This window comes from Netta rufina (genome assembly GCF_964035555.1).
Source record: "Netta rufina genome assembly, chromosome: 7".
NCBI lineage: Eukaryota > Metazoa > Chordata > Aves > Anseriformes > Anatidae > Netta > Netta rufina.
This window is the reverse complement of record NC_140130.1, coordinates 34,755,888-34,773,401: the sequence shown is the minus strand read 5'-3', so window position 1 is coordinate 34,773,401 and position 17,514 is coordinate 34,755,888. Positions and strand designations below refer to the sequence as shown.

Sequence of the window (17,514 nt, the reverse complement as noted above, 5' to 3'; positions counted from 1 at the left end):
GTTAAAAAAAACCTTGCTACTAGGTCACAGCTAAGATGACCACAATATCCTCTCTTGTAAGCATTTCTTTCAAGTGCAATTGGAGGCATAAAATCTATAGTGATCTATAATACTCTATCCCCTGGTTTCTTTTATAATTCATCAGACCTTTTGTAGTTGCCATCATCTACATTGAAAGCTTTGAAACTACTGAACTATGAAGTTAAATCACATTTAATTGCCTGCCCGCAGCATCAGAAAGGAAAAAGTTGAATCATTTATTCACTTATAAACACTCTCTACACAGCACATCCAGCCTGCTAGATTTAAGAACAGCTACCTTAATACCTGCTAGCTTAAAATCCAAATGAGCATTACACAAACCTATAAGCATTTAGCAAACAATTTTTAGCATTTTTTTTTCTCTCAAGGAAGGCAGAAAGAAGCATACGAATATACCATTTGGGTAATTCAAAGGGCAGTTACATTTTTGCATAGGAAAAATCAAGGTTATGGGGCATTTGTCGAAGCAGTTGTAAAGCCAACCCAGTTTCTGTAATTGCCAGCACAAGTCTAACAGTGCAGCCTGCAGCAGTTGCACCACTACAGCTCTGTGTTTATTGATCCCTGTGATTCAATGTTTTTGCTCATGGGCATAAGTCAGCACTTTCAGCAGATCAGCACAATGGTGGAAGGATCAATCATTACTTTCCCCCTCCTGAGCCATTTTAATTGTGATATCAAAGATGGAGTAATCCTTTCTTAGGTCAGAAGATGCATTTGAAGCCAGGACAAAACTGTGCTATAAAAGCAGACAGGCTCTGGTATGCAGATCGAGAGGAAAACTTCCTAATTCCACGAACTGACCTGAAAGCAGCAGCCAGTGACGCTGAGCTCAGTTTAAATTGTTACAACAACCAACTCAATAAATAAAGTGGTTCACTTCCCTCACCTCTCCCTTGGCAGCAGCTGAGAACTGAAAGACAAACCATCTCTGCAGGACAATGGCGCTCCAGGGAAATTATTAAGCTCAGGCTCACAGTCTTTATTTTGACATTCGAGAATAACCCAGAGTGCAGACATGTTACCAGACATGTGAGGGCTGATCTCATTTGAACTTTAGCTGCGTCTTTTTTTTTTTTTTTCCTTTTAAATTTTCTTTCCTTCCATCCGCCAGTGTTTAACCCATGAGAAATAATTTCTTTAAAAATAAAGGTCTTCAGAGCCCAGCTGTCAGTTGTTGTGATTAATGGAGAGGTGTAATTAGAGGCAGCAGAGAGTTGTGATAGCACCTTGTCAAAATGCAGGAGCGCTGCCTATAGCGGGATTCATCGTTTTGCTCTTTTGCTTGGAGGTGTGTTTTCTTCATCTTTAGTTGTGCTGGATATTAAGGCATTCGTGCTCCATGTGGAGGATTGCTCTATAGCTTCTGAGGCTTTACTGGTTGCTCTCCTATGGATGGGACCAGTATGGGAACTGCTGAGTGAGGTAGGGAGAGAAAGGAGCTTTCTTCAGAGGCTCTGTGCTGGCCACACCATCAAGACATTTTGTTTGGGTGCAAGGTAATCCCTTGATCTTCTCCCTCCTCATTTTGGTTCCTCTCCATCTTTTAATCCTAAGAACGATTCCAAGGAATTTAAAGCTGAGAAATCCAGAAGATCTTCTGCTGTAGGCTTTCTTCCACCTGGAGAAAACATCAATGCTGACCCAGACAGCCTCCTTCTACAGAAAAGCAAGGGGAAACTTTGAAGTGGGCCCGGAGAGTCAAGAGAGGAGTTTTGTCTGGGAAACTGCTTCAGAAATGTTGAACTGCTCAGCTGCCACTCAAGAGGTGCCAGAAGGACAGAAGAAACTGTGATGTCCCTCGCTCTCTTTGGGTTGCAAGGGAGAGATGGGACATAGCTGGGGGCTGGCTGGTGGTTGTGATCTAGAGACCAGCCACATTAATGCAAGGGCTTCAATTAAAGGATTTCACAGGAGGGATGCAGAACTCGCCCCCGAGGTCCTGATGGAGTGAGGAGGGCAGCTGCTGCAGGCAGGGGAGCAGGTCCTGCCCCTCACCACACAGGAGCACTGCGAGCGGTCATAACGCTGGGCATCTCTGTCCTGCAGCTGATGGAAAGGTGAGGAAAGGGCTCCCTGGCCTAATTAATTTGGAGTGGCCTGAAGATAAATCAAGGCTGAAAACACACAGCCTGCCTGAGCACTGAAATTACATTCCAGGCACATAGTTACTCAGCGGCTTTTACGTGGGGATCCACAGCACAACCCTACAGCACGAGCGTGTCTTCCTGGTCGCTGCTGAGCTGTCAGGTTGCACACCTGGAAACAGAAGGTTTGGGACCCGCTGCAAGATTAATTCACTGTGTATTGGTGAGAAATTTAGTTATCTTGATAAAAGACCTTCACAGGAGCCTTTGCATTGTGGCCAGTAGAGCACAATGTCATGCTGCGCTGTGGGAGTGCCAGAAGATGTCAACCAAAAGCAAAGCTGTGGTGTAGGTGTTCAGTAGTGGACCTCAAGACTTCTCATCTGACCCTCACACAGCAAAACCTAAGCACAGGTAGCTCTGGATACTTTGATTTCTCACAATGTCCTTCAAAACTGGCAAAATGTCCTCATTCAATTTTGCATTTAACTGAAATCACAGCAGTTGGCTCTTTCGTATCAGTGATATTAAAAAGGCCTCTGTGTACACAAATTGGGTAACACATCCTGCCACTTCATTTACATCCAGAAATGGGCAAAAATTCAAAATCTTTGTGCCTACATTTAAAGTGAAATTTGGAGTGAAGAATCTGTGACCAAGCTACTGAAAAGATGGGAGCACTGAGTGGAAAAGGTACACGTGTAAATAAAATAATTAGGAAAGAAGTATCAGCGTACAAAGCAGGGGAGGAATGGAAAAAAAGAAGGAAAGCAAAATGCAGATTCCCTGAGATGGGAACGCACAGCAGGTGTTTGGACAGTAAACAGGAAATAGTAGATGATTTTATGGCAGTCCTACAGTGAAATGAGGTCATCCTGCAGACAGAGGCAATCTAGTGGACAAAGATAGGTGCCTTTAAAAATTAAGATGTACAGAATGAGGTTATTGGAGGTGGAGCTGGCATAAAACTGCAGAGATGGAAGGAGAGGTATCAACAAAGAGGGAAAAGGTAGGAGAGAGAAGAAAGGCAGCGTATCATGCGTTCCCTGCAGAGAAAACTATTATGACTTTTAGATAACTTTAATAGTCCGAATCCTTGAGATACTGTTATCAGGAGAAGGAGCTTGAAATACAGCACTAGATAAAAGCAAATCACAGCTCTGACATAACTTGTGTAATAGCATCCCCCCCTCTGTAAGGCGATGCTGAGAAAGTTCAGATTTTGATCTATTGCTGCCTTGTGCTGGGTGTGATCCAACGTGGGGAAGTCAACACAGTTTGATACACAGCAAACAACTTTGTGTTTTAAATCTAAAGCAAGGCAACTTTTTGGATTTTTTTTTTTTTTTCTCTGAAAACCAGAAGTTTGGATGGATAAACTGGAACTGGAGAGAAAAGAAGTGGTTTTGTTCTGCTGTGTTATGAAGCACTTTTGCTTCCTCCCTCCTCCCCTCTCCCCCACTCTGGGAAGCAAAATCCAAACTGTTTGCCACAGACCTTTTTCCTTGCTTCACATAATTTATATATCTGTATATGTATTGGTAGAAATGGACCCAGGCTCCTTTCAGCAGCACCCAGGGCCAGGCCTAGAGGCCTTGGGCCTGAGCTGGAGTCCCGGGGGCTGCCCCTGACCCCCAGCAGCATGCCTGTGTAGTTATAAAACTATATAAATATAAATTACATTATTGTAAAGCACACTTTGCTACCCCTGCCGTCCCCTTTTAACTTTTCTACTCTCATGTGCTTTTATCTTATTTTTTCCCTTTTTCTTGTCTTTTTTTTTTTTTCTTTTTTTTTTTTTTTTTCATGTATAAGGTGACCCCAGCTATTTTCTAATCTGTATTAACATTAATTTCTCTCCCCCCTACCCAGGCAATCACAGCAAATGCACTCCATGGGTTAAAGATAGGGCTCCCCCTAATCACGCCACCATCCCTTCTGTTCAGGGCACCAAGCCAGTGTTTACCGTCCTACCGCTTGGTTCCATTACGAAGAGAAAGCGGTGGTAGAGTCGAGTGGCTCTCTGATGAGACCCTGCTTGTTTCTTATACTCATTTGCACTCCCATTTTCCTGAATGCAGCAGGGTTTGAGCAGTACAAGGCAGCATGCCCTGCTCCTTCTCAAGTCAGCGTTCAGAATCCACAGTGTTTTCTTCGCTTTGTCTCTGGGCAGCTCTGGGCAATGCTTCCCGTCTGCCTTTTCTTGCTGTTTCTCCACTGTTTTTCCTTTCTTCCACAATACAAAACACTTCCCAAGGTAACCTCAGAGAAATCTGTGCACCTGTGTGTACTTGGCACGTAGCAGTGGTTTGCACGGAAGGTGCTTTGTTCATGCATTAACCCAGCTACCTGCCTTACCGCAAGCACTTGTGTGCTGGTAGCTTCCAAAAGGTAGGGTTGTTCTTTCAGCTCGTGAATTAAACCTGAGCTAATCCAGTTTGTGGGAATAATCTGTGATTTTCTACCTGACCTGGACAGGCTGTCATGAAAACTTGCTACAGGCACGCTCTTAATAATGGTAGGTTTTTCTTTATTACTTATTTCCTTAATTTATTTATTTCTAGTTTCTGTGCCGTAAGTCAGAATAGCTGAGAAGAAATGACTTCTGAAAGCTAGCTCCTGTTGTGGGTTCTTCCCTGAGAAAAGTGGTGAATCCTTCTTGTTCATTGTGGCTGAGCACATAATAAATGTAAACACCGTGTTTGCTTTGTGGAAGGAGGTAGCAAACTACCAAAGCAGCCCCCTCATAATTCATCTCAAGGGCATGTTTAAAGCAACAGAAAAAGCTAAAGCTTGGCAGTAGTGATGAGACTCCCAAGGTTAGGAAGAGAACAGGCAACTGCTGTTGTCTCACAGCCAAATCCACTCTGACAAGACTGGAGGAGCACTCCTTGTGGGAATCTGTGCTTAATCAGGGGGACTAAAACATTTTCTGGTATTTAGATGGAACAATAATCCTGTGTCTCACTTCTTCCCAGTTTCTGGCTGAAACGGCTGGATTCCTTTGTAGATTTTGTGCTGCCTTTTTGTGTTTTGACAAATGCCTTAAGGGGAAACCAGCTCAAGGAGGTAGGTGTTGTGGCCAACTCTGAATGCGATGAGGTCGGTGATGGGGTCATTCTCACCTCCTTGTAGTGTGTGCCGTGCTCCTGCCCTGCTTTCCGCTCCTCTTCTCATGGCAGGGTGGAGGGGAGAGAAGAGGGAATCCTGAAAAAAGCAGCACTAAGTAGCTAGTAAATGAAAATGATCGTTTTTAAGAGTGGTTCATGTTTATTGCATAATGAAGAGGAAAGAGTCCTTTAATTAATTTTAACAATTGAGAGAAGATTAGAGCAAAAATACCCTATTAACGCTTTCTCTAATCCACCTATAATTGTATACCAAGCTATCAGTGAAGCACTTAAAACCCCCAAAAAAGCTTTGGTAAGAACCAGAAGGCAATTGTCCGCTTCAGCATCTCAGACATTTGGATGTGGACGTAATCCAGCTAGGATTGTCCTTCATTCCTCTATCACTGTGCTGCTGGTGGTCCTGGACCAAGTTGGTGACTGCACAGTTTTGGTTCTCAAAGGGAGCCCCGTGGCAGCCAAGCACTGAAACGTGGGAGCTGCCACTGAGGATGGGAGGAAATTTGCTCCTGTGTGACAGGAATAAGGCTGTCCTGCGTTCCCTTCAGTGATCTGCCCCTCTGCATTAGCACACGAGTTTCAGCATTATTCAAATAATCTTGATTGTTTTGTCTGGGGAAAAAAAAAAAAAAAGCGTATCTGATCACTGCTAGTTCGCATCACTTTTTACTTAAGTTCGGAGAAGGCACAGCTCTCCAGTGAATTAATTAATTTCAGTCAATTTTGACAGTCTGCTTAAATCAGCTTAGAAGTGCCACAGCTGAGTAAACCCATCTAGGAGTTTATGATTGCTCCTTTTCGAAGGATCTGCTCAGTACCAACAGCAACTGGAACAGTGCAGTGAGGAGAACCACTTAATTAAATAACAGTTACGAGAGCAGACAATGTACGGTTCCTATAACGAAATTGATACGAAGCTTTAAAGAATGATAAGGATTACTTTTAAACATTTATATGTTTTTAGTTACATTCAGGATTCAGTGGGAGATGTAAAACATCCTCCTCCATGTCACAGACCTGATCACGCGTCAGCTTTTGAGCCCAGCATGCAGCAGGCTCTCCTCCTGCAGCCAGTGTGCAGCTGCCTCTTCCCAAGGCTGGGGCACTAGTCTTTCCCAGATAATTTAATCACACACCAAAAAATATTATTTCATTAATGTGGCCCATCAGCCTTACATATGCCAAGCTGACACAAACTCTCTGTCCCAAAGAAAAAGTACATTATAAATGCAGACACCTATGAGGGTGACCTCTAGACCAGAAATTTCTTTACAATATCAGTTTGAGAGGACACAGTCTGTGGATCTTCTGTGAAATGTGGTTTTCTTCCATGCCTCCTATTTAATTATTTTTAAAGAGCAGTAAAATCTTAGAAAACTATGTTGTTATATCTCAACAGGTCCCTCTGCCCTTAACTATTGCAGAAGGTATTTCCCATGCTCTATTTTGATTATAAGATAAAAAAGTTAAATGCAGCCACCTTGAACTTAAACATGGGAATGGTATTTGTATTATCCTTTCAATTAGTCCTGTGTTTTCCTGAATCTCAGTGCCTAATTGTAGCAGCCAACCTAATTGACCCGTTTAAGTCTTAATTTACCGGAGGCCTGCCATTGATGCGACGTCTCCAGAAACTGCGCCAGTCCTAGCAATAGTGGCAGTCGGAAACTGTTGTCATCTCCTGGTTGCTCTTCCTTCTTGAATCATTTAAAAAGGTCATGAATTTCTTAGAAAATCAGAAAACAAAGCACCGATGAGTAAAGAAAGCCCTTTGTAAGTTTATATATGGGAATCAATTTACTTACATGAATTGGGAAATGATGCTGTGGCCAAAGGGAAAATGTGAAACCCCATACACTACACAATGAAATTACTTTTTGTTGCTCATTGTTTCAGGTCAAGCAGGTTACTGTGCCTGTAAATTTCTTTTACTACGAGGCACAGTTGCTGCAGATGACAAAGCAATCAAAAACTACACACCTTGGGGAGCCTTGGCAATTTACATGGCAAAACAAAGAAGATGTGGGCTTTGTGCCTCCTAGCAGCCAGCAGGAGGCTTTTCCATCAGCCCCAGAGAAGCCGAGATTTCATCCAGAATAGCTTTGAAGAGCTTTTGACTAAAGTAGACCCAAAGAAGAAGTACAGCAAGAGGAGATGACAATTAGCAAGTGAGACTGCAGAATATGGTACTGGGCTTGCGCTGATGCTTCATGGTAGCGCGTGATTTTCATTATCTTACTTGGAAAAACAGCAATCTTTCTGTTTTTAAACTAAAATGAGAGAACCGAGCAGCACAGGTAATACTAAGAGGTTGCTCTAATGCAACCATTATCCAAGCAATTCCAAAGCAGTAATGGGCAAACAGGATTTTCTTTCTTTTCTGTCTGTTCTGCCCCCTAGACTTCTGTTGGAAGTCAGTGCAGACTCTCAAGCAGAGGATGTGCATGTGTGGAGCACACAAGCTGGATCTGTTGGCTGACCATGAACAAGGGCAGTGGAGCTGAGGGACAGGCTCCCTGCAGAGGCTGTGCTGTCCTTGATGGTTTCAAAACTCATCAGGGTATAGCCCTGAGTAGCTGGGGCTGGCCCTGCCTGAGCTGTGTGGAGAAGACAATTTGCTAACCATCAGCTGAGAAATTTTATTGATATTTTAAAGGTTTGCTCCTGCTTCTCATATACTTTTTTTTTTTTTTTTTTTTTTTTTTTTTTCCTTTTCTGCTGACATCAGCTCTACCTGACCTGAATGGAGCCATGGAAGTATGAAAGGAAAACATTAAGTCGATATGGTTCGAAATGATCTATTTATTTTGGTGTGGCTGCCAAACGGAAAATCATGGCCCCATCTGTGCTGCAGTCCCGGCCAGGCGTCTCAGCTCATTGGGATGGGCATTTAATGAAAGCTGAAGTGGCAGTAATGGTGCCAGAGAATTCACTGGGAAAACATGGGTGGCTCTCAGAAACTGAGGGAAACGCAAGGTTATGCTGAGGCTCATAAGGGCTGTCCTGAGCCATTAGTTCCTTAACCATTATCCCTTTGTGGGTTTGTGTCTCTGTAGGAGCCGCAGCAGAAGTGACCTTTAAGGGAGGCTTTGAAGGAGGAACATCAGGTCTCCTCTCAGATTTGAGAGGGGAATGCTTTCAATTGCACGGAATGCAATTCAAAACTGAGAAGTATGACACAGCAGCAGCCAAGCTGGTATTAGTATTGGAGGAGAGGCAGGGATCAACATCTCTGTAATAGTTTGTGTTCGAAGCAATAGGGAAGAGCAGCCAGTGGAGGGCTGCGAACAGAAGAGTCATTTGGCTGAAGCAATGAGCCAGAAAAATTATCTGTGAAGAAGGATGGCTGTAAGCGAGGTGGCTGGGGATCTGTCAGGGTCAGAGAGATGCTTCTAATAGTCCAAGACAGAGGTTAATCAAGACCAATACAAGCATTTTGCAAAGTGCAGTTAAAAAGGCAAAACTCTTAGATCTGTTGTCTAAGGAAGACCTAACAAACGTGCAAGAAAAAGCACAGGGGCTGACTAACTCCAGCAGAGCTTATATTGAATTATTAGAACTAACAATAGGACCTGTCTCTTCATAAACTTGGTTAATATTGCTTCGGGGAAGCAAAGACAATATTAAATGTTTGTATCTATCCAGGAGATCATAACATCATCTCACTCTGTTTATTATCATTTAATTCTTTAGGACTCTTAAAATTGTAATAGTCTTCTGTTGGTGATGCAGTGACGAAGATATAACTGTACTGCTAATCAGGACCCATGAACAGCACAGCCTGTTACTGAATATATTTATATTTTACTACCATGAGCCCAATTAATACCAGATTGTTCATTAGGAATCAAATAGCTTATGTTTAAATGTAAAAAAAAATAATATTTGAGAGATAAATTTTTAAGCAAATAGAGGCTATTACGTGTGCTTTGTCAGTTGAGATATTTGGCATGTCAATTTATTTTTCTATTTATTACAAGAAACTAAAACGAGTCAAAATAGTAAATGCTTCTTCTTTTTACAAATTGCCCATGAAGTGAATCATTAAGCGGTAGGCTGTGTCTGCCGCGCAGAAGAGTTGCTCTGTGCTGCTGATTGCTATGTTCCAGGCTGCGCAATAAAGGCAGTTCTTCATAATTGTCTCTGCTACAATAAAGGAGAAGTATAATGAAGAACTTAGGTTACATTATTTTTTTAATAGCAGAAAGGAAGGGATTTTTCACTCCAAACAAAGCCTCTTCTTTCTCTTGCATCTGTGAACATGAGGTTGTCCTCAGCACAGTTCACAGTAATGAGTAAGTAATGAGTTGAGGGCAATTCAATGATGAGGTAAGTAAGGTTATATAATCGGGTATTATATGGTCACCTATAAAGGCATGGACAAATCTACCATTGCCTCTAAAAGAGCCAAAATTTCACCTACGTCATAGCAGACATTTGGGAGAGTAACTCTTAACTGCAGTGAAGTACTCGGCCAATTTTCAAAATCTTAGAGTCCGTGTGAAATGCAAGTTGCCAATTACTATTTATGTTCTTAAAACAAAAGGAAGACGGCATTCATTGAAAGGTATCCAAACGAAATTTAGAAACATAGCTTGATGAATAATGATGCGGAAAAAAATTGGGAACAATTGCTACAGAATTGCTGAAGTCCAATAGCGCAGTTCAGCTCATTATTGCTCTGTGAGAGCTTGTCAGGGGGTGTTTCTTCCCCATATTTTCTTGTCAATTTAGCAAAATTGCACCCCCATCTCCCTCTCCCTTTACCATCAATCCAATTTTAGATTGCCTCTAGATAAATTAAGGAATTTCTCCATCTCTTGGGATGGCTACAAAAGGCCATGGGAATCCCACAAATGGGTTCACTAATGTGTGTGCTGAACCCCCAGTCACCTCTCGAAACCACTCTGAGCCTGCCCCTGATGAAGTGGCCTTGTGAGAGATCCAAGGCTGGACCGCAGCTGAGAGGGCTGTGACCTGGACTGAACAAAAAGCTGGATCTCCTTGTTTCCCACTGATTTTAGTGTAGTTGAATGTGCTCAGTATCTTGCAACGATGTGTTTTACTATAGAAAAAAAAAAAGTTAATAACACTCCATGCAAATATTTAGTCACTTGATGTAATACATCTGAATTTTGAGCCAGCAAACTATCCCTTCAGTCCACTTATCAGTATTTTTCTCTGACTTTCTAACTTCAATTATTTTCTCATCATTGCGTTGGTCTTCCCTAATGCATGGATTACATGATGGAGCAGAAAATATGTTCTTGTTTATTCAAGGGAAAAATTACACAAGTAATTTTATTGCGTGTGTTTATAAGCAAAGGAACTTGCTTAAGAGGATGTGATTTCTAAAGTGTCTTCATATGTATTGCAAACATAAAAGAATTATACAAAGAGAGTACTATGATATTTATTAACAAATAATATTTTTTTCCCTTGATTCAGTGCTGACACAAAAATAGCCTTGCTCTTAGGTTTAAATTATGCTTTAATTAGGTTGTTATAAACTCACCTGTGACTTTATTAATCTTGCAAAAATAATGGTTGTTTCATGTACACGGTAGCTGGAGAATAATAGTTTGTATTTGTTTAAAATGCTTGTTTTATTAAATTAAGTGCTTAGACTAATTAAAGACATTTTTTGGGATGTCTCAGCTTTAGCCTACTAAATGAGAGGCACAAGGAGGTACACATAGATACTTGCTTATTGCCCATAAATCCACGCTTATTACAACTGTAAACTCTGGAATACAGCTTTATGACTCCCATTTCATTGAAGACTATATAGGCTATTGCTAATGCTAGAAAAAAAGACATTTGAATAAGAGCAATTTTGAATTTTGGATTTGATTGCTTTTAATTGTGAATTATGTTGAAGTACTGTAGTCATTATCTTAAAAACTATTTAATTAAATGTAAGCATCCAACTGTGCGTCTTTTCAAAGAGCCAAATTGCTCTAAGATCTTGAACGGAAGAACAATATATATATATGTGTGTGCAAGTATCACAGGGTTTAAAAAACATTCTCTCCTCAGGTTGCGTGTGGGTTTTTTGTATTTTTTTTAGAATTTCCTTATTTTAGGGTGTCTCAGTTACAGCTTTAATGATTCTTTTAGTCTCTATTTCGTGTATGCGATTTGAATTCCTGAAATAATAAGCAGCAATTCAGAATCACAACACAGAGGATCATATCTGCCATGTGAGTCTTTAGATCCACCTTACAAAACTCTTCCACCTGAGCTGATAGCTGATGTGGGTGGACATTAAGGATAAGACTCAGCTATGGGGAGCAATATGCAAACATCCTGGGCGAAGAGGGGGATGAAGACCTGAATCCTGATCCACGCAGTCTGTCAGAGAGGAAAAAAGACTATTCTGTGCACTGCCACCAAATCCAAGCTCTTTTGCTCTTAATTTTTCCTTTTCAGTCTCTCACTCTCCTAATTACGTTTTCTCCCCTCAGAGAGATCATTGTCCTCCCTCCATTTTCACTCCTGTCCCCATATTTGCACCAAATTGATACCAGAGCCCTATCCAAATGTCAGTCCTCTCACTCTTTGTTCCTCACCCCCCCGACACACGCACACACAATTATTCCCCGTCTCTCCTGTCTGAACCTCTTTCTTTCCCTGGTTGCCTTTTTACTCACGTCTTCTCTCTTGGGTTTTTCATTTTTCAGTGTCCTTAATCTTGCCTTTTCTGCCACTCTCTGGGATGAGCTTATCTCTTCTCTCCTCTGCCTTTCCCTACCCCATTTATCAGGAAATCTGTCTCTTGATTGCCCCTCTTTTTCCCCATTCCCTATGTCCATATGCCGTGTGGGTCTGTGCCCCCTCCAATGTGTGGACGCCTCGCCGGTTACACAAAGCAGCAAAGGTTCAGCTGAGGCTCCTGCCCCAGACTTCAGGCATGTCTGTGAGTTAATGACTTGAGTTAAAGGATCAGCATTAACTTTGAATTTTCTGGCTTTCGACTTTTCTTTTCACAGCTTGACATTTTTGTAATGCTTTGTTTTTCTGGTACTTCAAAAAAAAACAGATGGGGAATAATGTCACAGCAGAATGCATAACCCTCGCTTTGGCAAGCCTGCCACCCCATTACCACGGCTCTCTGGGGCTGGTTAATGTTGTTGTCCTCGGCTGTCCCGGAGCGTTTCCCCCTCCTGGCACCAGCTGCCAGAAGAGCCATTGCTCACTGTCCCATCCCAAAGCCTGCGTGGCCACCTTGGAGAGGTGCCACCATGGTTAGGTGGCAGCGGTGGACAGGCCTCTCGGCAGGGAACCCACGGTCTTGTGGTGGTGCCTAAGAACAACAAAAAAAAGCCAAATAACTGCGGTGACATGCTGAGAGGCAGCCAACAAGGAGGGGTCTGCCCACGGGCAGAGCGGAGGATCGATTCGCTAACCTCCTAGATGCGTCTCACTGATTTTCTGCAGTACCTTGACAGAAACCAGATACTACGGTGATAGCTAATTTAAAGGTATCAATAGGCAGTCACACTCCAATCTCCTGAATCCCAAATCTTTTCCTTAGTCACACAACCACCCTGTCCCTCCTCAGCTACCCAATATGCTTAATCTGTGCGATATTACACACGTCTGCTTTGAGCTGTGACAGATTGGGGCCATGCAGACTGTTTCAGAGGTATGACCCAACTTAGTATATTCTAGGCGTGACTTCAAGTAATTACGTACATGGATGCAACTTTGCCCAAAGATATTTTTTTATGAGCAGTGAATATTTACTGCAGGGATGTGGCTCTGCTAGCCCTCACTGGAGCTCTGCGTGCTGTACCTCGCTGGTCAGGGAGAGGTTGTGTAGCTCCCCCATAGCCACATCTCATCTCAAATGCCTAGAGGAAGCAAATGGAATTGAAAATGCTTGGTTTGAACTTGAACTGAATGCCATCATCTGGATGTTTAAAATGGAGTGGAATCAACTCGATCTGAAAAAATTGAAAAAGTATAATTGGGGTTAAAGTGTTATTGGGTCCTCATCAAATGCAATTAGAGGGAGAATATTCATGTTGTGAATAGCACACCTTTAATCTTAAAATATTTCAGAAGCTCCATATGTGTGGTTTTTTTTTTTTGCTCTGCATTTGCAGGAAAGTTCCAGCCTAGGTTAATAATATAGTAGCAGTACTTCACAATGCTCTCCAATGTACAGAAGTAGCTATTAAACTGTCAACAGCACTAAAAGATGATATTTTGATGGCAATGGATAGGAACCCCATCTTCCTGCTCATGCTACTCAACATTTCTGTAGCTTTCAAGCACAGTCAACCACAATTTGTCACTGACTTGCATACGTGACATTGGCTGAATAGGTAGTCTGAGCTACAACTGTGTCAATCAATTTTTTTCAGGCAAAATGCACATAGCATCTGTAGACAGCCGTTTCCTTTTCCTCCTCTGTAGCTCTTGATTGCACTCGTTCCTGCTCACCATCTACCTGGAGACCTCTAGAGAAGGTGCTGGACATGCCAACTTCACTGCTGAAGCTGTTCTGCTGATATCGACCTGCATAATCCCCCTTCACAGCTGCAGCCAGAGATATCATTATATATACAGAATGAAGATCAAATTCAGTGTTGGTACATCCAGCAGGGAAATGTTTCAAAGGACCGAGCTGGCCAGTATCTGCCTGGCTATCTATCTTCTCCTTTTCTGCCCAGCCTTGCCTTTCCTGTTGCACATATCCTAAAGGATGTTTTAAGCACAATGCAGGTGAAGAAGTAGTGTTATTTCAGGGGAAAACATATTTTTTGGCCATTGTTAAAAATACCATTTTGGGAAGATGTGACCTCAGCAGCGATCACTGCATCCACTACCTTGAAACCCTCCCATACTTGCAAGCTGGAAGAAACAACAAATTCTGGTTTGTGTCAAAATCTATCAGATTACCATAAACTCTTCTGTCCTTGCTGCAGTTTTAAACTGGTGACCCTTTGTCATTCAATCCCATCTGCATCAGAGACTGAACAAAGTTGTGCATTTCTCAACCTGAACAGTCTCGAATAAGAATGTCAGCAGCAGAAATATGCTCCACTTATAAAATCTCAGGCGAAAGAAAATGATTTCGTAGTCTTGTACGCTAAGTTGTTTTTCTTTCCTGTCTTAACCAGCATGGTGAGAAAATGGTGAGAGGAAAATGTGTGCACCTGGGTTATTCTAGAAGGGCCCAGCAGCAAACATTATGAAGTCTGCCATGAAATGTTTATCAGTCTAATTACCATTACAGTGTAATGGTTCTCTGGATGAATCTTGAAATCAAGTGCAAAACTCTTTCATTTAAAGATTACCGAAATCACTGTACTCAGCTGACAGGAAGACAGGCACTGTAGACTTCAGTAAACTACTTGAACACAATACAGAGCTAAAAGGATTTTAAGGAATTTGTTCTTATCTTCTCTACATTTCAAATCTACGCCTGCTTTAAGTCTAATAACTTTGTATTACTTGTTTGACGAAAGCATATCTTCTGGAAAGGTATCTAGGAAATGTAGAGGTCACTAATGCACTCAGTGGGTTTTTCTAGTGAGTAATCTCCTTCTCCATCAGAAGTATGTACCTCAGAAGTACTTCTACTACAAGTATTTGCTGCTTGTAAAACCCTTGTATGCTATACTCGAGTTAACTCAATATTCTTTTCAACAGCAAACCAGCTTGAATCACATATTTTTAAATCCTTTTTCCTTAGTAACTCCAAATAATTTCTGTGGCTATTTTTTTAAGTTCTCTTACTTGCCAGCGTCCTATTTAGAATATGGATTAAAAAAACTAATATAATATTCTTGATGAAAAGCTAAAATATGCTTTTATTTATTTCAGTAATGCATTATATACCTTCATAGGTAATTGATTTAAAAAAATCCTTCATTGTCTTCAATTACTAGTTTTGTCATCAAATGATCAGAATTATTATTATTTGTTATTATTTTCAATTATTATAGATTTCTAGATGGTTGACACTGAGGAATATAATGCCCCTGCAGCTGATTATTTACAAAACTGTGAATAATAATTCAAATGTCACATTGAAAAATATCACCTTCTAACTCCCCTTTAAAAATGATACTGCCAGGTATGAGTGATTTTTTTTTTTTTTTTAATGGATTTTTCATTGCAGTTTTTTCCTGTATCCTGTTTTTAGAACAAGAACGTTTTGCAAGCCAGGTGTTAGCTATTTAGCAGTCCTAGAGGTCATTACCAAAATATGTGCAAAACCACGTGCGAGCGGCATACTCAGAGATCTCCTCTTAACTTTGCTTGAGAAGCACTCAGAAACAAAGAGCCCGGCTTCAATATTTAAGTCAAGGAAATGAAACATTCATGTGCTGCAGCGAGATATTGTTGCTGTAGCTGAACCGACCCGTGCCTGCCTGCCTCAGGTTTGGAATGCAGAACAGGATTTATATTCGGGCCGTAAAACCTGCGTTTAGGGACACAAATTCCCACCAATCAGACTAAATAAATCAGCGGGCCCAGGTTTTATCATCACAGATAACCCTCATTAATCCAGCAAGCTTTTCCCGAAGACAAAGGACAAAATGAATTGCTTCATTTGCGCTGCCTGAGCGGCATGCTAATGTGGGGAGGTGGAGGCATGAATAATTCATGGCTCGCAGCCTGAGCAGGCAGCCCCTGGCTGTCCCTGTCACCACCGCAACAAGTGGCAGCCGTCCCATCGCCATCCCGGCACCCAAATGCCTTCTGGAGGGAGCAAAACCCTCTGCCTGCCCTGTGCCCGTCACGGCCGGCTGGATTTCAAGGTTCAGCCTCGTGGAAAATGGACCCAGGAAGCTCAGTCCTTTGTAACTCAGCTGTACTTGACCATAAACTACTGTTCGTGGAAGAGAGCCGGGTGCCTCGGTGAGTTTGTGAAACTTTTGACGTTTTCTCAAGCTGTTGCAAACTCTTTCCAGGTTATGGTAACTTTAATGTGTTGTGTTTTGCCAGGCTGCCTAAAACCCGCATGCATTCTTTTTGCCTTAAATGATTTAAAGGAGCCTAGGAAGGCATGCAGAATCTTCAGCTTTAACTCCAGGAAATATGTAAACAAGTATCTACAGAACTGACACTGGAGTTACAGTCAAGCCTTCTTAAATTTACTTGTACTATTTAAATTTTCAAATCCCTGTAGCACACTACCAAAACAAAATATATTTATGATCCAAATTTGATTTCTTGCAACCAAAACTGAGACTAATGTAACTCACTGTCAAACTGGAAAATCTGAAAGCATGTTTGTTACTCTTCGTAAGGAATTTTGGTTCCTTTCTGTAAGTGTAACTTGTATGGCTGCTCTTTTTTTTTTTTTTTTTTTTTTTTTTTTTTCAGCTAAAGACATTTCTGATTGGTTTGGGAACAGAAACTGGGGCTTTCCTGCCATTCTTACAATGCATTAACTATTCTGTTGTATCATAAAATAGTTGAAAAACATTAGTAACTTCCCCCCTTTTTCTAAGGATATAAAGGAGTTATATTTTGCATATAAATCATATGGCATTGATGAAGTAAGTGTAGACTTAATCCTTCATTATAACACCAGCACTTTTTGCTCTACTATTCATTATCAGCCTACCTACCTATTTGTCTCAATTGTTTGCCAGATTTTTGTTGTTTTCTGGTAGTGATACCGTCAGCATTTCCTGTGAGCTCTCAGGTAACTCACTACTTGGCACAGTTAAAAAATTGATATAAATAATCAGCTCCCAAGAGGAGAGGCTGTGAACAGGAGCATGAATATGAAATGAATCATAAATAAGTTTTGATTGTGGATAATAAGCTCTTCCTATTTTTATTTGTTTGCTTTTAATTAGATAGTCCAGATTCTGCTGCTTCTACTTTATTTTCTTTGTTTTGATCATAAAAGCATTTTATTTGACATCCAAAAGACAGCCACATTTTGAAGGGATAAAAGTACAGCACAGTGATATCTAGTGCTGACAGTAATTAAATGCCCTGTGTTTTAAACAAAAAAGGAAAGAAGAAAAAAGAGGTGAAAATAGGGATATGTAAGTAACAGGAGAAGTGCAAACAATGGATGTAATCCTGCACTCCTTAATCATGGGAGTAATCCTTATTCACGCAAGTAATCCTATTGGTTTCAACAGACTCACATCAGTAGGTGCAGTAGCATGAGGCCCATATTTTTCCAGGAGATAACGACGCCTGTCTTACCTGGATGTTCTGTAATGCAGTTTTAGCAACACCGTTTTTAGTGGTGTTTGAATGCATTAAAGTGATAA

At 41.3% G+C, this 17,514-nt stretch overlaps 1 protein-coding gene across 1 annotated transcript in view; it reads left to right on the top strand.

The window, feature by feature from the left end:
• Positions 1-15,969: 15,969 nt before the first annotated feature.
• Positions 15,970-17,514, top strand: part of LOC311211677 ((E2-independent) E3 ubiquitin-conjugating enzyme FATS) — a gene marked incomplete at both ends in the record, with an annotated part of 62,904 nt that continues 61,359 nt past the window's right edge. The window contains one exon of the mRNA XM_084290575.1: positions 15,970-16,135. Coding sequence (XP_084146701.1) covers positions 15,970-16,135 — 166 coding nt within the window. The remainder of the gene's footprint in view (positions 16,136-17,514) is intronic.